Source organism: Prionailurus viverrinus, chromosome B4, assembly GCF_022837055.1.
Source record: "Prionailurus viverrinus isolate Anna chromosome B4, UM_Priviv_1.0, whole genome shotgun sequence".
NCBI lineage: Eukaryota > Metazoa > Chordata > Mammalia > Carnivora > Felidae > Prionailurus > Prionailurus viverrinus.
In genome coordinates this window covers 100,860,256-100,886,206 of record NC_062567.1, presented here as the reverse complement: position 1 = coordinate 100,886,206, position 25,951 = coordinate 100,860,256, and the positions used below count along the sequence as shown (strand labels likewise).

Sequence of the window (25,951 nt, the reverse complement as noted above, 5' to 3'; positions counted from 1 at the left end):
ATTATAGAAAGATACGGGTTTAGAGTCATTGTGATGTCTGTATGTTTTATGCTTGTAGTGATGTCTCTGGGACTTTGTCTCACAGGGTCCCCCTTAGGATCTCTTGTAGGGCTGGTTTAGTGGTGACAAATTCCTTCAGTTTTTGTTTGTTTGGGAAGACCTTAATCTTTCCTTCTATTCTAAATGACACACTTGCTGGATAAAGGATTCTCGGCTGCATATTTTTTCTGTCTAGCACCCTGAAAATCTCGTGCCAATTCTTTCTGGCCTGCCAAGTTTCAAAAGAGAGATCAGTCACGAGTCTTATAGGTCTCCCTTTATATGTGAGGGCACGTTTACCCCTTGCTGCTTTCAGAATTTTCTCTTTATCCTTGTATTTTGCCAGTTTCACTATGATATGTCGTGCAGAAGATCGATTCAAGTTACGTCTGAAGGGAGTTCTCTGTGCCTCTTGGATTTCAATGCCTTTTTCCTTCCCCAGTTCAGGGAAGTTCTGAGCTATTATTTCTTCAAGTACCCCTTCAGCACCTTTCCCTCTCTCTTCCTCCTCTGGGATACCAATTATGCGTATATTATTTCTTTTTAGTGTATCACTTAGTTCTCTAATTTTCCCCTCATACTCCTGGATTTTTTTATCTCTCTTTTTCTCAGCTTCCTCTTTTTCCATAACTTTATCTTCTAGTTCACCTATTCTCTCCTCTGCCTCTTCAAGCCGAGCTGTGGTGGTTTCCATTTTGTTATGCATTTCGTTTAAAGCGTTTTTCAGCTCCTCGTGACTGTTCCTGAGTCCCTTGATCTCTGTAGCAAGAGATTCTCTGCTGTCCTGTATACTGTTTTCAAGCCCAGCGATTAATTTTATGACTATTATTCTAAATTCACTTTCTGTTATATTATTTAAATCATTTTTGATCAGCTCATTAGCTGTTGTTATTTCCTGGAGATTCTTCTGAGGGGAATTCTTCCGCTTGGTCATTTTGGATAGTCCCTGGCATGGTGAGGACCTGCAGGGCACTTCCCCTGTGCTGTGGTGTATAACTGGAGTTGGTGGGCGGGGCCGCAGTCAGACCTGATGTCTGCCCCCAGCCCACCGCTGGGGCCACAGTCAGACTGGTGTGTGCCTTCTCTTCCCCTCTCCTAGGGGCGGGATTCACTGTGGGGTGGTGTGGCTCGTCTGGGCTACTTGCACCCTGCCAGGCTTGTGATGCTGGGGATCTGGCGTATTAGCTGGGGTGGGTAGGCAAGGTGCACGGGGGCAGGAGGGGCAGGCTTAGATCGCTTCTTCTTAGGTGATCCACTTCAGGAGGGGCCCTGTGGCAGCGGGAGGGAGTCAGATCCGCTGCCGGAGGTTTGGCTCCGCCGAAGCGCAGAGTTGGGTGTTTGCACGGAGCGAGCAAGTTCCCTGGCAGGAACTGGTTCTCTGGGATTTTGGCTGGGGGATGGGCGGGGGAGATGGCGCTGGCGAGCGCCTTTGTTCCCCACCAAACTGAGCTCTGTTGTCAGGGGGCTCAGCGGCTCTCCCTCCCTTTGTCCTCCAGCCTTCCCGCTTTCCGAGCAGAGCTGTTAACTTATGACCTCCCAGACGCTAAGTCGCGCTTGTTGTGGGAACACAGTCCGTCAGGCCCCTCCACTTTTGCAAGCCAGACTCGGGGGCTCTGCTTGGCCGGGGAGCCGCCCCTCCGCCCCAGCTCCCTCCCGCCAGTCCGTGGAGCGTGCACCACCTCGCCGCCCTTCCTACCCTCTTCCGTGGGCCTCTCGTCTGCGTTTGGCTCCGGCGACTCTGTTCTGCTAATCCTCTGGCGGTTTTCTGGGTTATTTAGGCAGGTGTAGATGGAATCTAAGTGATCAGCAGGACGTGCGGTGAGCCCAGCGTCCTCCTAAGCTGCCATCTTGCAAAAACCTCCTTTAATTTTTTTTTAACGTTTATTTATTTTTGAGACAGAGAGAGACAGAGCATGAGTGGGGGAGGGGCAGAGAGAGAGGGAGACACAGGATCGGAAGCAGGCTCCAGGCTCTGAGCCATCAGCCCAGAGCCTGACGCGGGGCTCGAACTAGCAGACCGCGAGATCGTGACCTGAGCCGAAGTCGGATGCTTAACCGACTGAGCCACCCAGGCGCCCCTTTATTTATTTTTAAGACAGAGAGAGAGCATAAGCAGGGAAGGGGCAGAGAGAGGGGGAGACACAGAATCTGAAGCAGGTTCCAGGCTCTGAGCTGTCAGCACAGAGCCCAATGCGGGGCTCAAACTCACAGAGTGTGAGATCATGACCTGAGATGAAGTCAGACGCTCAACTGACTGAGTCACCCAGGAGCCCCTATAAAGTTAATAAGTTTAATAACTTATTAATAACTTTAATAATTTATTAATAACTTTAATAAGTTAAATTAATTAAATTAGAAAAATACCTATTGACAAATAAAAGTCATTGAGAACCCTGAAAAGTTGACTCTCTCAATGATTTCCCTACTAAAGACAGTACCATTTGCAGAAAGTAGCAAGTTGAAGGACAGAAGTCTTCCCTTTCATAAGTCTATTTATGGAAGAATAAATACAGATTTCAATACTCTGTTTGCATTTAAGAAATTATATTAACCTTCTTATGAGATATTTAATACTGGTGACAGAAAGTTATTAGGGGATATTGAAGCAACAAAGTTTTACTTAAGATTTGTTTAACCCTCATGGAAATGATAAGAAAATGCTGGTGCCTATGTTATATTCAATAGCACTGTCTCATTAGGGATAGGCAACTCCACACTTTTTAACATTACTATATAATTATTGTATAATTATTAAATTTTAATTTTTTTCCAAAACCATCTTTTCATGCCTATGTAGAAATCTGTTCAGTAAAATATTAAGGGTTATATAGGAATCTTATGAAATGTATAGGAATACTGCTATAAGAACATGATACTAATTTGCTTTGATGATCAAAGTAGACTATGACCATAACATTCTCAGTGTGAGCAAAATCAGTCCCATATTACTGAAATACCATATATCATTATCTATAAGATGTCAATTCAACATTTTTCTATGAATATCTAGAGATATGTTAGAACCTTATTGCTTTAAGAGAAATTAATTTAAAAATTGTTGTTAATAAATTTTTAAATAGACTATAGTCTACTTTTAAATATATAGAAGAAAATAAATTGCTAGGCTTAATTAGAATACAAAGAATCCTACTTTAATAAATAAAAAAAAGAGGGATTCTTGGGTGGCTCACTCAGTTAAGCATCTGACTTCGGCTCAGGTCATGATCTCGCAGTTCATGGGTTCGACCCCCCCATGTCAAGCTCTGTGCTGACAACTCAGAGCCTGGAGCCTGCTTTGGATTCTGACTCCCTCTCCCTCTCTGCCCCTGCCCCACTCACATTCTGTCTGTCTGTCTCTTTCTCTCTTTCAAAAATAAATAAGCATTAAAAAAATTAAAATAAAATTAGTATAAAATTAAAATTTCAATTTTAACTGAAAGTATGTAGTTCTAGTGAGTTATTAGATTGTTATCATATAGTTTAGATTCCTTTATTACAAGTTTTTAATTAGCAGGACCAGGATTAATTAGTGGTGTTGTCAGAAGTAGAAAGCGACATTTACTGCATTTGCTAGAGCATTCCATTGAAGTCCTTCTGAAGACTGAACTTTCCTAAGAGAACTCCACGGAGGAAAGTTAGCATGCAGAGGTAAGGCCATGCCATTTCTGCCCTCAGTGGAACACACCTGTTGCCTATGGACGCTCCTGAAAGCCACCTGTATATGGTCAGGAAAGTAGGAAGATAAAACTCAGGATAAATTGTTTATTAAACATACACAAATGGGCCCTTTGTTCAAAACAATTTTGTGTAAAAAATAAGCCATGTGAAATACACCAAACAATGTCCTTAAAATTTCATTTTTTTCTTAATAAAAATGCAGAAATAAGGAAAAGGAGATGAACTGTTTAAATGATGCCAAAATAAACAGCATGACATCATATGTGGCAATCTATTACCAATTCCCCTGTTTCTGTCAAATGCTATAGGCCAAGAAAGATGACAATAAAACAATAATCTTAAATTGTGGATTCAGTTTAGGAGCACCTACACTGGCTTGATTTGAAGGAAGACAAAAATTCTGAATTTATTTAACTGCATAACAAAAAAATAAAAGTTAGTTGGTCAATTAAGTTGATGGAGGAAATGCTATTAAAAATAAACTCAAGGACTCTAGTCTGATGAGGCCCAGGTCACTATGCTGGTTTTGCTACCTATTCATAAAGCTTTCTGACTTTCTAAGAAATGCTTAAGAGCACTTATTAGATGAACATAAGGAGAGATTTAAGGTCTAATGGAAAAGACATAAACATTGCTAAGAATTTCTGACAGAAATACAATCGAAAAATGTTGAGGAAAAAAATGAGAAAAATTTGCTTATAAATATGCATCTACTTAATATATGTATTGAAATCATAGACACATAAACATTTTCATTTGAAATTGAAATAAAACATAATTTTACGTTCTTTCAAACAGCAAAATATTACCAATGGTTAATTGTTCTTTGAAGGGGAGAATAACAAAATTCCCTAATAGTTGCTGCCCTCTAATGGTCAAATACTTGAGTGATTTATCTGATGAATGTATGCCCAATCTTTAGTTGTAGGTGTATGTGTGCACTTGCACACGTGTGTATTTAATTTACAAGTTACTGTATGTTACACATCAAAAAATATGGAACCTATTTATTTATTTATTCATTTATTTATTTGTTTATTTTTGAGAGAGAGAGAGAGAGAGGGTGAGAGGGAATGCGAGCAGGGGAGGGGTGGAGAGAGAGGGCTCAACACAGAACCTGAGGTAGGCTGCAGGCTCTTAGCTGTCAGCACAGAGCCCAACACAGGGCTCAAACTCACAAACCGTGAGATCATGGACTGAGCTGAATTCAGACACTCAATCCACTAAGCCATGAGGTGCCCCTGAAACCTTTTTAAGGTATTAATATACTTGCAAAAAAAAAAAAAGTGTGTTCTTCTCAATAATTGCAATCCCTAAGTAAAAATGAAGACATTTAGCAAGTTTGATGGTAGTCAGGAAAATATGTTGTGGGATAACGGGGTAACATTTTTGAAACACTATAGTTCATCCCAAACTGCGATGTTTAATACATACAAATAAAAAAACCTTCGTTAGGAGAACTACCGTTTTCATAATTTCAGGATGCACTGTTAAATTTGTAGTATGCACCCTCAATGAATCCTCACTTGCTTAGAATACCCTTTTGATTATAAACATATTTTGTTAGAGGCACTAGGGATATATGGATTCCTCTACATATTATTCTGTGAGAAAAATCTATTCTACGTTGAATAATGTGAGTCCAACAATGTCTTTGTTAAATGTTAAATGTTAATGTCTTTTTTTACTTTGACTTATTGAGGTTTTGCCAATCTTCACTGTGAGCCTCAAACAGACTGACACTACATATAATGCGCTGTCTTGTTTGATCTCTGGTTCCTCTATAAAGCATGCTGTGGGTTTAATGTTCTAAGGAACACATGCACAGAATGCATTTGGTAGTTATCTGATAAGAAAATAACATGAATTAAGTAAATATAAACCAAACAGCTTCTAATACAATGTTTAACCAATGCAATAAAACACACAAGCAGGGTAAAATATCTCATGAACACACTACAGAAGATGTTCTTACCTTCTGGAGGAGTGAATACTGAAATATTTGATTTGGGTCCGATTCCTGCACTGGTTTCAGCTGCGACATATACATCGTATACTGTAAATGGTGTTAGGTTAGTGAATGCAAATTTAAGGTCTTTCGTGCTATTATCCAAAATCCGACCTGCAAAAAGCAAAAGATACTGTGGATTATTTTCTCATAAAGCATTTAATCATTCTCACATTTAAGTAGAGAGCCAAATATAGCAATTAACGTTTGTTACTACAATTTAAAACATTATAGTCACAATTATTACAATTTTCAAACATTTACCTTAGTAGTGCATTGATATCAGGTTAATTAAAACAATGGAAAGAACATGAAAATCTTCCAGTATTCAAAATAACCTTCATTAAATCATAAAGCCCTATCCAACTACCATGTTATTTTTTGACATTTTTGAAAGGAAAACATTAGTTACTGCCAATATTAAAATAGCCACAGTATTTTATACATAAATTTAGTCATTTAAAATGCTAAACATTCTAATTATCTTCTTTAATATTTAGAAAATATTTCTAGTTTAGCTTCTGAGAAAAACTCCTTAAATAGTACATCATCAAAATTATTTTAACCCTCAACTTCACCTCTGAATAATTCTTTCATCTCTTGCTCTAGCTGAAACCAGGCTCTCTCCTAAGAACATGGCTTCTGTTCCTTTAGCCACCCCACCTGATGGTCTAATTTTTTCCATGGTCATCAAGTGACTATGCCTTCAGGTATGATGTTTTCTCTACTCCTCATAGCCTTGTCTTAGACCAACAGAGCTCCCTCCTTACAAAAGCTCACAGCTATAAATCTAATGTCATCAATGGCATCCACCACCCCTCATTGTTGCAGTGACCTTCTAAGCCCAGGGTCACTCCCCTCATTCTGGATGGTTTAGTGCCTGTTTCGATGTCACTGTCTTCAGTGCAACCATCTTAATTTGTGGTGATTTCAGTATTCCTACAGACAATCCTTAAAACACTCCCAGCTCTCTTCAAATAATCTAGTCCTCCACCCTATCTCAGCCACTCCCAAGGCCATCACTATTACCAGGAACCCTGAATCTTCCATGATCTCAATTTCATGCAACTCTTTCTGACCATTCTTTCTTATTTCCTGTTCATTTATTCTAGAACCCAAAGCAACAAGTCTTCAAGTTTACTGGGACCTCCAATCCATTGATCTTTTGACCTATTTTATTCTTTTTGGTTTGGTTCTTCACCACTAGGTTTCCACTCTATCCATTCTCAATGACATTGTTGATTATAATCACTGCCTTTACATAAGCCTTCAATTCCCTTGCCCTTTTCTTGTTGAAGGGAGCTGGAAAAAAACACAAATCCACTCTGACTGATATCACTTTATCACTACCACACCTCGAATGAGCCCTAAATTGTACCTAGCCCCCTACTAAACTTCCAGGCTCAATCAGTCTCTACTCTTTTAAGTTTTCTTTCATAGAACTCAGATTAGGAAAAAATTTTAGAGTTTACTTAATTTAGTTCTAGCAATACTTTATCTGAACACCTCAAATTATCTGACAAGGGGATTCCAGGTCCTGATTATTCACAAAGATGGAGAACTTGCTACATTAAGTAGTTGCCTATATTATTTTTAGAGAACTCCAATTATTAGATATGCATTCCTTGTTCTAAGAAGAAATCTGATTTAATACAATGAAGTCCATTGTTCTTGATAAATATATTTGCAATTAGAGTAAGTGAAGGTCCTCCTGTTCAGACATTTGAAGACATGATGTCCTCCAACAATTCTCTACTTAGGATTTATCTCATTCTTTCAGCTTCTCCTCATGAAATACGGAATATGGACAATGTTTATGATTTTAAACAAAAACTTTAAAGAACCTCATCTTCCTTATTCCTTTTTTATTGTTTGCTTCAATTGTAGGATCTTATAAAAAAAGTGTGATACTTTTAAGGAGCTTGATAATGCTAACATATTTTACATAATTCTTACTCCAAAAGGCAAACACAAAACTGATTGAGACTTACCTGATGGTCCGTATAATTCAACTCTGTAACTAAATTTCCCTGTTATTACACTTGGTGGGTCCCATGAAATTGAAAAAGACTTCCCTGTAATGTTGCCTGTTACACAGTTTTGTGGTGGTCCTTCAGGAACTAAAATGTTTACAGAAAAAAAAGTTAACAAATAATAAATGAGAATTTTATTAAAAACACATAATAAAATACAAAGTCAGAAAGAAAATATCACACTATGAGCAAAGGGTTTTTTAATTAAAAAAAAAAAAGGAAACTGAATGAATTGAAGACTTTAAACAAGACAAGCTGGCTCATCAGATGGACTACTTATTTGCAACATAAACTAGTTTGATTTAAATGCTGTATATGATTGCACAGGGTGTTTCATTCCAACATTGTTCCCTGCAGTTACATTCTCCTGATACATACTTATATATTGAATTCAACCAGGCCTGGGCATAGGCCTTGAAAAGCACTCTCCCTCTGGTGGACACAGGTAGAAGGATCAGGGAATTAACTGGACCTACAGAATCTTATTGGCAAAGGTCTTTACCTTCTGTATTAATACGTGTATTTGGTTCTGAGGGGAAATTTATAACCTATAGTTAAAAGATTCTAATGTAACATGGGTAACATATAAAAAATAACGACATTTAAAAAGTCTGTCTTTCATAGATGTGTTTCTACATTTTGCATTTTGATTGAAATGAAATATTCCAAGTATTTTTCTCAAGCCAAAGTTCTTGTCTACTAAATCTCACTGTGTGTTATCCTCATGAAATTATTTTTTTTAGCTGTAGAAACAGAAGTATGGATGGAGGAAATGGTAAGATTCAAAGATGATTATTTAAATCAAGAAAAAAATTTCAAACTTCATTTCATGAAATGATAAAAGCTGACAGCTATGTCATCAGAAAAAAAAAAATACTGTGCTTTAGTGAAATTACCCTACCAGTAATAATTTCCAGTAACCTAAAAAATTATCAGTCACAAGTGAACAGGTCTGACACTACATGTTTAGTAGGGTATCATGTCAGTAACTACATAAATTTACATATATATAATACTATAATCCCATAATTAAATACATAAATACCCATAGCTAGAAAAGTGTACTTTTCAAAATTAGTAGTAATAATATCTAATTGTACTCATTGAATCCTAACACCACCACCAAAAGGAAGTTTCTATTGCTGTCTCCATTTTTCACATAGGGAGGAAACTCCAGTGCAAAGTAGACATAAGTAGGTGTATTTTTTACATACTATTTTTGTCTGATACCGAAATGTGAATCACGTGATATTTCTACCGCTACAGATGTTAATTCCACATTTGATTATAGCAGTCTCAGTGAGAGGAGGGTAGAGATGATTGCAGGAGATGCAAAAGGGTAGAGATGATTATGAAAAATTGTTGAGATCACATAGATAAAAACTTATCTTAGGATCATGGTTATTAGCTCAAGAATCCTTTGGGTCAAATCTCCTTTTTCATTTTAGATGCTTATGTTAATATTATAAAAGAGTACTATAATTGGTATGCCCATTTTCTGTTATTGGTGGGAAAAGTTACCGAAAGGGAAGGAAGTTTTACTAAAAAACATCTATATGAAAAAAATGAAAGATTACTCTCTAAGTAGTTTAACTCTTTTTTTTCTACATACACAAAAAATGAAATCATACCTGATTCCGGTGTTCTGACAATGGTACTATCAATATAACCTGCTTCCGTTGTAACAGCAGAAACTTCAAAAAGATATGTTGTATAAGGTCTCAAATGTGTCACTACAAAACTTATAGGCTCTTTCCACACAGAGCTTATCTTACTCCTTGCCAACGTGCTCAAAGAATATGTGGTACGCGATGGAGGTGTAATTCTACCAAGGGTTGGAGAAGGGCTGGTGGTACTCCATAAAAAAGATTCATTATTCCCCTAGTGAATAAATAAATAGCATTGGGAAAATAATTGGCATCTCAAGGTGAACATGATAAGTGTAATTCATTTCTTTTTCTTTTATATAATAAATATTGTTCTTAAATTTATGTGTATGATTCATTACGATTTTAACAGATTGTTATCTATTCAAGTTATGGACAAATTTGCTAGATTTTAGCTTTACCCATTTATATCTACAGTTTTAGAACAGAATATATTTATTGTATTCTTTATACCTTAATATTTCTTATGAATAGGATTTCAAAAGGCTTAGAATAAAGGTAAAGCTATAGCAAAATTATTAGTAAGAATTTTTAAAATTCATGTTAGGGGTGCCTGGGTGGCTCAGTTGGTTAAGCATATGACTCTTGATTCCAGCTCAGGTCATGATCTCACGGTTTGTGGGTTTGAGCACCACATCGGGCTCTGCACTGACAGTGCGGAGCCTACTTGGATTGTTTCTTTCCCTCTCTCTCTGTCTCCCCCCAACCGCTGCAAAGTAAATAAATAAACATTTTTAAAAAATTAAAAGGAAGTTTAATGAGACTTCTGTAACTTAAAGTATTCAAAATAAAATAATTTTGTTTATCAATAATACCACAAAGATCACCAAAATTATCTTTGGAAAAGCATGACACGGTATTCCCAGCGAATTCCCATAAATGACTAGAGTAATAACAAATTCTTTGCCAAAGATATGCACAACCAAAACAATCTACTTCCACAAACATAACTTTGCTGCCTTCTGCTCCCCTCCTGTCACATGGAAATATCTTTTTTCAGCGATATCTTATACTTTGCTCTTTCAGGTCTTTATAAAATATCCTCCACCCAAAATAGCCCTCTCACACAATCTCTCATGTCCTTATTCCAAGGTCAAGCCAAGGCCCATTCACAAATGCAGCTCCTTTTAAGAAGTCTCTCCAGAGATCCCTGTGAGATTTTTATATTTCTTGAATTCTCAAACCCTTCACTTATTCTACCTTGAATACAGCCAATTGTGTATAACATGATACTATAACCTAATACTATAAGTAATCAAGCAGCTAATAAGCACAGTGGCTTAAAAAATGTTTTTCAAATGCTGGAAACTTCAAGTTATAATTTCACCTAGAATTTTCGAGACATAGAAAGTGTTCATAACACTTACATTGCATTCTGGCAATTTCCCAGTCAAAATGTCTTCTACTCTGATGGAGACATCTTTCACTACTATCCCACTTCTGGCATGCTTGACACTAATCTTGAAGCTGGTAATTTTGCCATTTGGTTGCCGAGGTAAATACCAAATCAGGTTTACTGCAGAATAGTTAAAGGCCTCAACTGTGAGATTCACTACTTTTCCTGGAGCTGGGGAAGTGAGAGGGTTTGAAAGAAGGGAAAAAAACACTGTTATAAATCTTAGAATGGCATTCACATAATGTTGTGATGTTACACTTCTCACATTATGTAAAATTAAATATTCTATGTTAGAAAAAAACTCTACTTGGCGTCAGACTTTTAGAAATATATTTAATTAATTTTTCCTGGAATTTGAGCCCACAAATTTGTATTTAAGACAAAATAAGCTTTATTTTAGGATTATTTGGCAAATGGATCCATTGATGAACTATTTCAAGCAAATCTGAAAAATATCCAATCAACAGTTATTTGTGAATATGAAAACAAATTTGAATAATGAATATCCTGAAATATTTTGGAATTGTGTAGTTTCCTTAGATAATGAAGAAGTGGCAAACTGAAGCAATTAGCCAGCCATGTAAACCAAAAAGCACATTTCCAGAATGTATGTAAATATCTAGTGCCTAACATAAAGTGGACACCACCCAACTGGTTGTGCTTATTATGTTTTGAGTTTTATACACCCTCAAAATAAACTTTCATCAGAATTTGTGACCAAATAATTCTTAATAATTATTGATAAACTGCAATAACAAGCTATATGCCATTTTACCTGGTGTGAGACAAACATGAAACCAGAATGAAGTAAAATTATGCACATTAATTTCAAGGTAAGTTATGCAAAACTGACGATGTAAATAATCAAGATCCTTTATAATATAGAACAAACACGACAAATCACTATTAAGAGGAATAAAAACAAAACAGGATGCTCACAATAAAACACTACACGTGATAACAATGCCTAGTATTAAGATATAGAGTTTAAATGCACATTATAAAGAAGAATGCCAGAATATGAATTGTAAATAAAAGTCATATAAATTATATAAGGAAGTTAGGTCCTAGGAAAGAGAGCTGTTATAAATTATGTTAAATCATAGAAACTAGGAAACTCAAGGTCTGCTCAATTTTAATGGAAAAAAATAAACCAGTTTGGAGGGGTAATTAATCACTAATAATGGATGGAATGATTGATGGAAATTTTTTTCTCCATGGAAAACTCATCAATGGAATTAAAGCTTAGAAAGGACATTGAAAATATAACTCTCTGACACTAAAGATCAAACCACTTGAATATCTTTTGGATGGATAAAATATAATAAAGCAAAAGGAAAAGGGTTGTTAAATATATGAGACTATAAAATTATGAGTTAAAACTTTTATCATCATTTTTTTAAAAAACTGAATGTATTTGACATATAACTATATAAATTTAAGGTGTGCATTGTGTGAATTTTATATATATCCATATTGTATTATGATTGCTGTTGTAGTCATATTTAACATAACATCTATCATGTTACATAATTATAATATCACATTGTACTATTCATTATATTGTGCATAAGATTTCTATGACTTACTTATTACTTGAGGCAAGTTTGTATCCTTGAACAACATCAGTCTTATTCCCCTACCCCCTATCCCCTGGTGACCACCGTTTCACTCTTTTTTTTTTTCAACGTTTATTTATTTTGGGGACAGAGAGACAGAGCATGAACGGGGGAGGGGCAGAGAGAGAGGGAGACACAGAATCGGAAACAGGCTCCATGCTCTGAGCCATCAGCCCAGAGCCTGACGCGGGGCTCAAACTCACAGACCACGAGATCGTGACCTGGCTGAAGTCGGACGCTTAACGGACTGCGCCACCCAGGCGCCCCACCGTTTCACTCTTAATGCATCCTAATCACCTTTTAAAATTTCTGATATGTGTAAACTATACACATGGTTATAATTATGTCTGATATGTATATGCATATATATATATATGATGTGTGTGTGTGTGTGTGTGTGTGTGTGTGTGTGTGTATATATATATATATATACATATAAAAGGCAAATTGCAAACAAGCTACACATTTTCAAATGAACCTCAACAACAGATACAAGGAACTACTCAAGTATAGAGAAAATTGAATTTATAAGGTAACCAAACATTTATTAAATGCATGATTTTAAGATATTTTAAAAGTGATCAAAAATATTAAATGATGGGAAATAATTAAATACGGTAAACAACACTTTGAAAAAATGGTAATTTGATTAACTTGCTTTAATAATTTTTTTTCTCAAATTTTTCTCCTTGTGCTTTCCTTTTGTGACTTCATGATGTCTGAAGAATAATCCTGGCTCTTTTCTGTAGTTGGAAGGTCTTTCTCTATTTTAAATAATCTAGCTTCTACTTCTGGACTTTTATGTACCAAAATCCAATTATTTCTCAATTTTCATAGAGTTAATTTATCCATTTTGATTCAAGTCAAGATTCAATACTGTAGTATCAAAACTTTCTGTTTTATAAATAAATCATTTCATCTTTCAGATAAGTGTTCTCCAACACTTTGAGGACATAGCTAGCCTAATGAGATGCATAAATTTTCTAGTATGTGTAAGTGTCTACAACTTTCCAAAGCATACACCATACAAAGCTTGCATTTATTGAGCCAGAAAGAAACTTCATAAATCCAATATAGAGACTTCTAAAAATATTACCTGCATTTCTAAGGATCTATCAAGTTGAAAATGGAAGTGCAAGAGGTATTTCTATTATCTTAAAGCCAAAATAAATTCTATGTTTACCAGAAATAATACTGATGGGAAGTTAAGAAGCTGAGTTTTTTCCACTTGTGGATGGAATATTAACCCAGTAAGGTATAACAAGTTAGCCTGTATAGTCTTCTGAAGAGTATTTTTATTCATGGGGAAGAAATTACTTCTGATTTAACAATAATGAATGCAGTTTATTTATTTCATAGAACTATTCCTTAAAGTTTGGTTATATATAGTATAAGTAATAAAAAGGAGTTGGAGAATACTGACATAATGAAATTTAGATTTACATTACATTTTTACATCTTTAACATTTACAAAAAAAAAAAAAGAGGATAGATAGGAGCAAGAGAAATTATGTAATTATCCAATTTGCCCAAAAACTCACAACAAATGATCAACAGTGAGACTCCCAAGACAAAATTATTTTCATATATCATTCAAAAGTTTTTCATAATTAGAAAGAATATTATAATACATATTTTAATGAATAAGCATCCAATAAGACTCTAAAAGTAATTAAATGGCCATACTATTGAAAATTTTATGGATTTTAACACTATATTTAGTTTATATCCTTATTTATTTCAAATGACAAAAACTCATAATTAAGCTAATTTGGGAATAAATGATTTAGGAAAATTACCACTTTCTGCCGTTTGGAAAAGAAATGGATCACTAAACACTCCAATGCCAGCGCTGTTTTCAGCAGCAACCTAAAATAGACCAATAGAATTGTGTTCAAACTTTTTACTCTCTAATTAAACAGAATCTGAAATAATAAAATTTTGACTTGTTGATAAGTTAAACGATAGACACTTCCCTTAATTCTTGAAATACTCTTAAAGTAGATAGCACACATGGAACTAATCCATATTTTCATTTTCCCTAAGGGTATATTTGCAGCACAGTTTGATTCAACACATTTCTCAAATTTCTAATGGAAAAATTAATAGTCAAGTTTTGTAGTCAATTAGTAGTGATAATAACAACAGATACTACTTGTGGGAAACTTCTATGTACCAGGAAATTTCCTAGAAATTTTATACATCTCATTTTATCCACATAATCAAAACATAAGGTATTCCTATCAGCATGTTATAGATGAGGAAACTGATTGAGAGAGGTCACGTAACTTGTGCAAGTCATACAGGAATAAGTGATAGAACCAGAATTCCATTGAAATCATGCTTATTTCTAAAGCTCAACCACTTTTTATTATATTAACATTGACTATTTCTGTAACAAATACTAAACCATATACACAGTATCTGGCTTGAGAATTTACAATATAACCAGTCAAATATATACTCAAGAAAATTTTACAAACAAGTCTAATCAGTGATAGTAAGTATTTTGAATTTAAAAGATGGAAAAATTCTTTTGACTCGGATAGTCTAGTCAAAGAGACTAGAATAGGCACAGAAAATGTCATTACTGAGATCAAAACTCTTGTTATTCCAAATGCCATAAGTGGAGTCTGAAAACCTTGGCTTATATTGAATTTCACCTGGGGTGCCTGGGTAGCTTAGCTGGTTCAGTGTCTAACTCTTGATTTTAGCTCAGGTCATGATCTCATAGTTCTTGAGATCAAGCCCCGTCTGGGGCTCTGTGCTGACAGCATGAAGCCTGCTTGGGATTCTCCCCTTCTCTCTGTACCCCCTGCCTCTCAAAATAAATCAAGTTAAAAAAAATTTTTAATATATTGAATTCCACCAATTACCAAATGAGTAGCTATAGGCAATTTACTTAGTACTGCTCTAAATCCCATTTTCCTTCTCTTTAAAATGGGGATAACAATATATCTATGTCATAGAATTGTTTCAAGGACTAAATGAAATAACACATGTAAAGTACTTAATAGGATTTTCCCAAAATCACATAGATTTGATACCTACATTTGAGTATATCAAATGGACTGCACCAAATACCCTTTGGAATTCTGCAACAGCTAACATTTATTCGAACAGCGTAAAGGTCACAACAATGATTTATAAAGTGTGGAAAGAACAGAAGAATAAGGGCTTCCCAGTAGACCTGAAGTAAGAGAATTCAAAGGAATAAAAATTCAAATTCCATAAAAACAGATCTAAGCAGAACTAGGTTAGCTAAATTACCTTTCTGTCTGCAATAGCTTCTTATATCACATTAAAATGTAATCTATACCTATTACCTTCAATAGTGTATTTTAACATATAAGCTAATCTGAATAAATGCTTGTTGATAGAAATTATGTGTACTATGCCATTCTCAGATGCCAGTAGAAAAGGTTTCCTAGTCTTTACCCATGGTTCTGCAATGAAATAGCCAAGTCATGAGTCTTTGACCTTGACCTCTGCATCAGTAAGTTTCCTTTTAACTATTCTCATATAGAGGATCCCTACTATTGGGATGCTTTCCAATTCTTACTGTGTGCTTTTATTCCACAAATAGGCATGCTTCCAATAAGGAAACTACCGCCCCCAAGGCAAATTCTCTTTCCCATCATTTCTTACCATCCAGAAAGCCATTTCAGTTATGTCTTTTCACATATTTATACAGCTTTTATAGATTTTTTCTCTACATTCCATTATCTTCAAAGCTCAAAGAACATATTGATGTTATGTTGAAAATAGGATCAAAAAGATATCTGTATCCTTTCCTATACTATGGAAATATGACAAATGTATCTTAATTGTAAGTATTTTCATATGGCCTAACTAATTTAGGATTGCTTTTTATAATTTCTCCTTTACTTAATTTCTTTATTTAATTTTTTAAAAATGTTTATTTATTTTTGAGAGAGAGAGAGAGACAGATAGAGCAGGGAAGGGGCAGAGAAAGAAGGAGACGCAAAATCTGAAGCAGGCTCCAGGCTCGGAGCTGTCAGCACAGAGTCCGACATGGGGCTCAAACTCACAAACCGTTAGATCATGACCTGGGCCAAAGTCAGATGCTCAACCAACTGAGCCCCCTAGGTGCACCTTCTTTACTTAATTTCTAAATAACATGTTGTTTAATTCTGCATATTAAACATTGTAAAGAACTAGAAGTTTTTCTAAAGACACAGTAAATTTTCAGGAAATATTTATTGAATGGAACAGAATTGAATTCACTGTTGTCTGAGAAACTGGCTCAAGAGCAACTTTCAAATTTGCTAAGAGAAACGTAAATCCGACAAAATGAAGAGAAAAATAACAAACCTAACTTTACATTTAATGAAAAAATAGACTATTTTTTCCTATAAAGCCTAAGTTATTCAATTTAAACTTGATTTATTCATTTAAAAAGTCACTAAGCTAAATGGTTTTAAAATAAATAAATAAATATAAATACACCTAAAAATGAAAAGAGATTACAACATTTGTTCAGTTAAGAGCCCAGATAGGCACTGAGGTCATGACTCAAATGTTCATTCTTCAGTCACTTGGCTGTGTTCAGCTGCAAAGTCTTGACCAGGTGGGAAAAAGTTCCTTCACTTTTATGGGCCCAGCACGCTTAAAAGTTCCTTCACTTTTAAAATGAATGAAATATTTTTTAATTTTAAAAAAAAAATTAATATTTATTTATACTTGAGAGAGAGAGAAAGAAAGAGGGGGGAGGGCAGAGAGAGATGGAGACAGAATCCAAAGCAGGCATCAGGCTCTGAACTGTCAGCACAGAATCCAATGTGGGGCTCAAACCCACGAGCAATGAGATCGTGACCTGAGCTGAAGTCAGAGGCTTAACCAACTGAGCCACCCAAGAGCCCCCAAATGAATGAAATATTTTAATAGTAAATAATTATTTAAAAAAATATTACCTTGATTTCATACGTTGTTCCAGGATTAAGATTAGTAAGAAGAACTTCCAGACTGTCCGGCTTCGTTCTAACTTGTGTATATTCTGTTTGCATCCATGGACAAACTTCCTTATATTTCACAATGTAAGATATGATTCTTCCATTTGGGTTAGGTGGTGTATTCCAAGACAGAAGAATCCCAGCAGATCCAACTCTTTCTCCCGCTAGGAAGACTGGAGGCCCTGGTTCTATTAAAACATATATATATGTTGTTAAAAAGACAAACAACTATTGTATTTTCATAATCATAAGGAAGAAAGTATTTACAGATGTGGACTTTTGAAGTTCCCAAAGACTAATGGCCTCTCAAATGTGAGTTTGATCTCCCTAGAGCTTTGCTACCAAAAGAAAAAAAAAAGGTTAAATGCATTGGGGGATACCCAAAACATTCTTTTGTAAGAATGTAAAAAATGGAATGCTACTACATACTACAGGGCAAATACACTTTTGATGCCAGATCGTTTTAAAAAGAAACTTATCTGTGCAAAGCTTACACACAAAACTAAGAAAACAGGAATGCAGTCTTACAAACTGAAAAATTCTTCTGAGCAAGTGTAGTGAGTTTATTTTCATGGCTCTGCATCATTTAAATATTACTATTAACAGTCTCTGTGATCCATTTCACAAACAAGTATAATTATCATTATCATTACTCTCTGAAAGTCAAGAAAGCTAAAGAACTGGTAGAACACAGGTCTTAAACAGATCACTTTCTTAAGTTTCCATTTTGCGTTAATTACTAACCTGTTGTCATGCATATAATGCACATATTGCTAATGTAAGTATTTCCATCCAATAGATTTATATTAGCTGCAAATATTTCATAAAAACACTTCATAAAAAAAGAAAATACATACTCACTTGTTACATTCGTTGTCACTGTTCTACTAACAGGAGAGCTGTATGTTGTAGCAGAAATTGAAGAGATGGTCACATCGTACCTAGTGCCAGGAACAGCATTGGAAACATCAACCTAGAACACCAAAAACAAATAACTGCCTTAAAACTCTTTCTGGAAAACAAGAAAGCTAAAACAATAAATCTATCACAACAACAACAAAAATAAACATCTCACTCTATAACTCTGCTGTGTTTAAAACATTCCAAATTCCATATTATTGTAAAATATAAATCTGTTCTACCACATAACTATTTACCAATAACATATAATGAAAACTTACAAAATATACTGTTATCAAGAACTAAATCAGTATTTCAATCTATCTAGTTTGTTGTCACAAGAAACAACTATTTAAGAATCTAAAGAAATCTACAGTCCATTGCTTAACCCTGGTTTTTAAAAGTATATTAAAATACCTGTGTCTCTGAAGTTCCAATAAAAAGTAAAAGAAAAATGATTATAAAATCCATCATTATTACATTTTTCAGGCAGTGGAATCACATTGATGGCTCTAGAGAGAAATGTTGCCTGCATTAATGATTTAAAGACAGATCCTCCTGGCAAGTACACAATTAATGAGCCTGGATTACTCAATAGCTCTGCCCTTTCTTTGTTAAACTATTCATGAACCCTTGGATGGCTGGCTGTAGGTTCAGGGTAAGACTGAAGAAAAAAACGCATAGATGTTGCTAAGGTAACAATGCTGAAACTTAAACTCATCAATTCAGTATCAGTGTTTTTGTCTTCATTTTGTGCTTTTAAAAACTCTCAAAGGAGTAAGTTTTCATGGTGTATGAGTTTCATAAAGAACTTTCTTATTAGGACCAAATATAAATACAAGTTGGCTCAGCAAGTACGATAATGAAACCTATACCTGATACTCTCCACCTCCAAGATCTTTGATAGTAACAAAGCCACTGTCAGGAACAAGATCCACATGAAACCTTTCCACATGGCCAGAGGGCAGGCTCCAGTACAGAGAAAAGGAATGTGCAGAAATATTGAAGGCTTTAAGTTTCTCAGGTCTTTCTGGTTCTGATATTGAAAAATAGAGGTTTGAAATAGCATTATTCTCTTAAATATTCAAAGATAAAATGAAAATCAATAGCCTGTAAGATTTCAACATAACCACACTGTCAGAAAACACTGAGTCCTTTAAGTTATCTCTAGGCACACGTAGGTGTTAGGCATCTAAATCTTTAATAGTAACTAGTTTCTAAGTATAATTATCAGAAATAATATATCAATTTATGTATGTTTCTAGGATATATTTTACCTATTAAAATCTGTTAGTTGTCCAAATTGTTTGTTAAAGCTTATGCTTTAATTGAAAACTTGAAACATTTAAAGAAACTTATTTAAATCCAAATTATTGATTCAATTACCTGGATGTTTTAACAAGCAGAAGATAATTGGGAAAAAAATGTAGCTAAAATCTGCCAATGTTTTTAAAGAGTGAGCATTTCTGATGAATATTTAGCTACGTGTTTCCTTAAAAAAAAGCTGTTTTCTTATAGGAAGTAAACAGTAAGTATTAACTGTCCTAGCCACTTCAACCATATTTTTCTACCTTTGCTTCCACTGTTTCCGGAGTTATGTTTATGCTGCCTGTACCTCCTTGAAGGGAGTTTTCTGCATAAAGTTCTTCTGATTGGTTGCCAATGAGTCAGATACTCACTCTGCCTTATCTTTAGTGCAGATTCCGAACAAACAATATAGGGGGAGGAAAAGAGATTATGAAGCCAAGCATGTGAAAAACATACCTGATACAGTCCCAATCTAATACCATTTCCAAAAGAAAGAAGTCTGAAATTAATCACTGAACTCCACTTAACCATTTTAAAGCCCGCCTATCAGAGATACTTTAAAATGGATATAAAAAAATGAAACATACATTTCATAACAAAACTGATAGGGCACATTGCATAATATAGTAACCTTAAGAGGTCAATTTCTCACATTTGGGCAGGTGAGAGAGATACTTTTAGAAAAGTCTTTTTTTTTTTCTTTTTCTTTATCTTCTTTGAAAAGTTGCTTTAATGCTTATAATGCTTCCGTAGTAACTGATCCTGGTATTGGTCAATTAATTTCTACTATGACATTTTTAAAGATACAACAAACATTCTTTTGGCATCATCACCAAATCGTCCATGTAGGCAGAACTGTAGTTTTATAATAACTCTTTAGAAATATCGTAAACCCAAGGTAAAAGATCAGAGGAATACCCAGTTTGTGTGAGTAGAATTCCTTTGTTGTGCATAGCTGTTGGCCTTTTTCCTGGATCTTTCTGCACACAGATCTATGCCCTCTGTATTCCCAAGCTTGAGAGAAAAGAGCTTGGTTCTTCTCACATTAAAACAGACAAAAGTCTAACATGCAAAAGTCCAACTAATTACTACTCACACTACTGATTTTATGTAAGGGCTAGTATTATTTCCTCAAGGATCCTGGAAAGTAACTAATACCCATGAAATTTTAGGCAAGAAAGAAGAAAAAAGACCTGGGATGAAATTTTGGAAGAAAAAAAAAAAAAAGACAAGACAGGACAAGCGAAGTTCTGCCTACCCAGATGGTGGTGAGATAGGATGCAGTTTCCTAGACTGTGGTTTAAGATTACACACTGAAGGACTCTTGGCTAAGCGTGTCTCATCAAGACAAGGAAGAATGTATTTGTCTGGTAATCTGCCAATCTGATCAAGAGGGAAGGCCTGCAAGCTTCAGGACAGTTTGGTAAAGACTTTTCAACATAGAGTGGATAGAAGCCCTGGAAATGGACAGAACTTAGTGTAACTGACAAAAGCAGCCTGAATTTCTGGTATCAAGTAAGAAAGAGGAAGTCTAATGATCATACAGACCATAATAGAGATGTTAGTTTTTTTCCCCCTAAAGGCAATGGAAAACTGGAGAATTTTAAGAGGAAAAAATGTGACTTTTTAAAAAATATATTATTTTAAAAGATTACTTTGAAATGGTATGTGAATGGCATAATATCTGGAGAGAAGCCAAAATGGTAATGGGAGGCCAATTAGGATAGTGTGGTAATCTGGACAGAAAGAAGGGAGCCTTGCCCTCAGAAAAAGGTAATGGAGATGGGCCAATGCTTAAGCCATTGTAGAAGAGTGCAGATTCTCCGATATGAGCTGGAAAATTCAATTAACTGAAAGTAAACACCATAATAAATATAATTTATACCTCATGGAATATAACCTCTCAAAAGGTGGGAAAATATGAAGCAAAAATATTACTCTCAGCCTAATTGTTTGCTACTAACCGATAAAAATCAAACTGTGAGATGGATGTGACTGGAGAATATCACATTGTGTCAATTTAATTAGGGATAGCAAATAATTCTAGGCTTAGTTACATATTTTTTTAGACCAGAATTTCCCAAGTTAATCCTCAGAATCCTAAATCCTTAGAGTTTAATACATGTTCTGTGATTAAACCACTTTGCCAATCACTTCTTTTCTAAGTTAAATAGCTTTCATTATTGCAGGATACCTCAGAGACTTAAATATGCTTAACTATCTTGTGATTCCATAAAGCAGCATTGTCCAAAAAAATTAAAAATGTAAAAGAAATATGTAAAATTAATTCAATAATACATTTTATTTAACCCAATACATCAAACATATCATTTCACATATAGTCAATATAAAATTATTAATGAGCTAGTTCCCTGTTTTGCATACTAAGTCTTTCACACTTGAAATCCTATGTCTTTCACACTTATAGCACTTAAGAGGAATTTGGACTAGCCAGACCTTAAAGCTCAACAGTCATATATTGCTAATCACTACATATTGGACAGTATAGCTTTAAAGAATCCCTCAACTTTTCCTCTTGACATTTTAGTAAATTTACCGAAAGTGTATTTTGAGAATTTGAGAGAAAACAGAAATATAATCTCATGATTGGTGTCTATAAAGAAAAAGCCCAAAAGACCTAGAAAGACTTCAAAAAGAAAATGCTGACACAAACTATGATACATTAACCTTTAAGAAAGAAAGTAAGGGGGCGCCTGGGTGGCTCAGTCGGTTAAGCGTCCGACTTCAGCTCAGGTCACCATCTCGTGGTCCATGAGTTCGAGCCCCGCGTCGGGCTCTGGGCTGATGGCTCAGGGCCTGGAGCCTGCTTCCGATTCTGTGTCTCCCTCTCTCTCTGCCCCTCCCCCATTCATGCTCTGTCTCTCTCTGTCTCAAAAATAAATAAACGTTAAAAATTTAAAAAAAAAAAAAGAAAGAAAGTAAGAAGAGATTCAAAATGGAAGAGAAAGTTACATAGGGAACTCAGTAAATTCTGACTCAAAAGAGCATACATACACAAAGTGAGACCAAAGTGTTATATACCTTGGAAAATCCATAGGAGTTGCACATACTTATCCAAACAGTGCCAAGAAAATCAAAAGCCAGCTACTTTAAAATGAAATAGGAAGATTACCCAAGGGATACAGGCGTGCTGATGCATAGGGGCACTTGTACCCCAATGTTTATAGCAGCACTCTCAACAATAGCCATATTATGGAAAGAGCCTAAATGTCCATCAACTGATGAATGGATAAAGAAATTGTGGTTTATATACACAATGGAGTACTACGTGGCAATGAGAAAGAATGAAATATGGCCTTTTGTAGCAACGTGGATGGAACTGAAGAGTGTTATGCTAGGTAAAATAAGTCATATAGAGAAAGACAGATACCATATGTTTTCACTCTTAGGTGTATCCTGAGAAACTTAACAGAAGACCATGGGGGGAGGGGAAGGGGAAAAAAAAAGTTAGAGAGGGAGGGAGGCAAACCATAAGAGACTCTTAAAAACTGAGAATAGGGGCGCCTGGGTGGCGCAGTCGGTTAAGCGTCTGACTTCAGCCAGGTCACGATCTCGCGGTCCGTGAGTTCCAGCCCCGCGTCAGGCTCTGGGCTGATGGCTCAGAGCCTGGAGCCTGTTTCCGATTCTGTGTCTCCCTCTCTCTCTGCCCCTCCCCTGTTCATGCTCTGTCTCTCTCTGTCCCAAAAATAAATAAACGTTGAAAAAAAAAAATTAAAAAAAAAACTGAGAATAAACTGAGGGTTGATGGGGGATGGGAGGGAAGGGAAAGTGGGTGATGGGCATTGAGGAGGGCACCTGTTGGGATGAGCACTGGGTGTTGCATGGAAACCAATTTGACAATAAATTTCATATGAAAAAATTAAAAAATAATAAAAAGTTTCATTACCATTATTATTGACTTTTATTTATACTTCACTGTTTATACCAACACTGTTTGCAATAAGCTTTGCAGGTCACATTTAAATCCTTCTGTGACTAGATCTTAGGCTGGGCAGAATGTATACTATGACTGAGGACGTACTCATGTATAAGACATGCAAAATTATAACTAACTCTTACCGAGTTTATGATACACTCTGCACTGTGATAAGCACCTTCACACACTGTTCTATGTAACAGTCATAATTTATAAGCAAACACTATTATTATTGCCATTTAAAAATGAGAAAACTAAGAAACAAAGAATTTAGGTGATTTTACCAAGGTCTCAAAGATAACAGGTGAATGGAAGAGCCAGGATTTAGACCTAGAAGCAACAGCTTCAAAACTCAAGGTTCAATGATAAGTGCACTGCTCTAACCTCTACAAAGTGGCTTACAAATAAGAGCAGATCAAGAAATCCTAAATAAATCTATCAAAATCTTATAGAGGATTCAAGCAATAGGGTGATCCATAGTTTTATTTTTAAGTCTAATACAATTATCTGAAATGGCCCCCAGGTTAAAGGGACTCCAACTAAGTATGCCCTGTGTCAAGGCAACACATATTTACCAAGTGCCTATAGCTTCCTCTTATTTCAGAAATGGGCTAGGTAAAAACTATTAATAAAATAAACATCCGCTAAACTGAGAATAAACTGAGGGTTGATAGGGGGTGGGAGGGAGGGGAAAGTGGGTGATGGGCATTGAGGAGGGTACCTGTTGGGATGAGCACTGGGTGTCGTATGGAAACCAATTTGACAATAAATTTCATATAAAAAAATAAATAAAATAAACATCCTCTAATAAGTCAGCACCACATTAGGTGTCACAGGAGTCTAAAAAATAATCATATTTCAATACAGGCACTGGTAATAGGCCCTGGAACTGGATTACTGGGTTTAAATCCTTGCTCTGTCACCTAAATAAGACTTCAGGCAAAATCCTTAACCCCTCTGTACCTCACTGGCCTTGTCAATTTGGGGATAATAATACTGCTACTCCACACATTGTTGTGAGAATAAAATAAGTTAATACATGTAACGTGCTTGGAAGAGTGGCCTGAACATAGTAAAAGCTTGGCAAATGTAAGCTGTGATTAGTAGTAATTGTTATTACTGCTATCTTTCTATGTAAACCCTGGTCATCTCTTAGTAAAACCATCGTGTTCTCTCTTTTTCATTCCTTAGTTTTAGCACTCTCTTAATGCCAACAGCACTTTGCACGAAATGGGGTCCCCCAGCATTGTTCTATTATCACCACTCTCTTTATAAAAAGTAGGGTAGCGGAATCCACCCTTCTCTATCTCCTCGTATCAACCTACCTCCCAAATCACTGCTATCCTCTCACAGTGACTTCCATTGCCTACCTCTCAAAACCATCTCCTAAACCACACTGTACAACCAGAAATACACATTCCTACTATTTCATAAAGTGCTCTCTTCTTTAGTTAAAATGACTGCTGATAGTCTATATCTTTCATGAAACTTCCCTGATACTGACATGACTTTGGTTACTACTTTTTCCTCAGAGCAAATTCTAGGTAAGCAAGCTCTGTCACACTCACTGCACAATCTCCTTTACCTTTCTATCAGGAAAATATTTTCTCAATCTTTGCTCAGTGGTCTATTTGATCTTTCCATCCAACCACATATGTTGGTGCTTACCATAGACCACTTGTGATTTTGCCAACTTCTGGCAATTTCTGGACTTCTGGGAATTTCTGGAAAAGAAATTTGATCATCATGACTAAGAAGATCCTACTAGTATATAGTGGGTAGATGTCAGGGATGCCGCTAAACACCCTACAATGCGTGGGACAGATAGACACCCTACAATGCGCAGGACAGATTCCTACAAGAGATAATTGCCCAGCCCAAAATGTCACTAGTGCCGAGTTTTAGAAACTCTGCTACAGACTAAAACGTCTTGAGTGGGTCCAGTTTTAATGTGTTTGATTATATACTTTGCCTATCATGACACACTGAAGAAAAAGACATTGAATACATGATCTAACATACGTGCTTTTTAAGAAATAGTAAAGATGTATAGCATCCATATATAAACAATATTTAAAATGCACAAAGTATAATTCAGTGTCTAAGAGCCACAAGGAACCTCAGAGATCATCTACTACAAATTACACTGACACATAAAGGCCAAAGATATTAGGTAACTTGACCGATATTAGTTAAGTGTCAAATTCAGGAGTAAAGCTGGTGTATGAATTCCAAACTCACTGCTTGTTTTGCATTGTCACATACATATCACACTTAGGAAAATAATAATGTATATAGTCTGTAAGAATAATGATGCTCCAAGGTGCCCACATGCTAAACCCTGTAACCTGTTAATATGTTATGTTACATGGCAAAAAGGACTTTACATAGAA

At 35.5% G+C, this 25,951-nt stretch overlaps 1 protein-coding gene across 1 annotated transcript in view; it reads right to left on the bottom strand.

Moving 5' to 3' along the window:
- The window catches only part of PTPRQ (protein tyrosine phosphatase receptor type Q), a 204,133-nt gene extending 185,349 nt beyond the window's left edge, over window positions 1-18,784 (bottom strand). The window contains exons 1-8 of the mRNA XM_047867339.1: window positions 18,731-18,784; window positions 18,275-18,386; window positions 17,375-17,601; window positions 14,240-14,309; window positions 10,793-10,992; window positions 9,390-9,639; window positions 7,717-7,845; window positions 5,693-5,839 (exon numbers count right to left, since the gene is read on the bottom strand). Of these exons, the coding sequence (XP_047723295.1) occupies window positions 5,693-5,839; window positions 7,717-7,845; window positions 9,390-9,639; window positions 10,793-10,992; window positions 14,240-14,309; window positions 17,375-17,601; window positions 18,275-18,386; window positions 18,731-18,784 (1,189 nt within the window). The remainder of the gene's footprint in view (window positions 1-5,692; window positions 5,840-7,716; window positions 7,846-9,389; window positions 9,640-10,792; window positions 10,993-14,239; window positions 14,310-17,374; window positions 17,602-18,274; window positions 18,387-18,730) is intronic.
- Window positions 18,785-25,951: the final 7,167 nt, after the last annotated feature.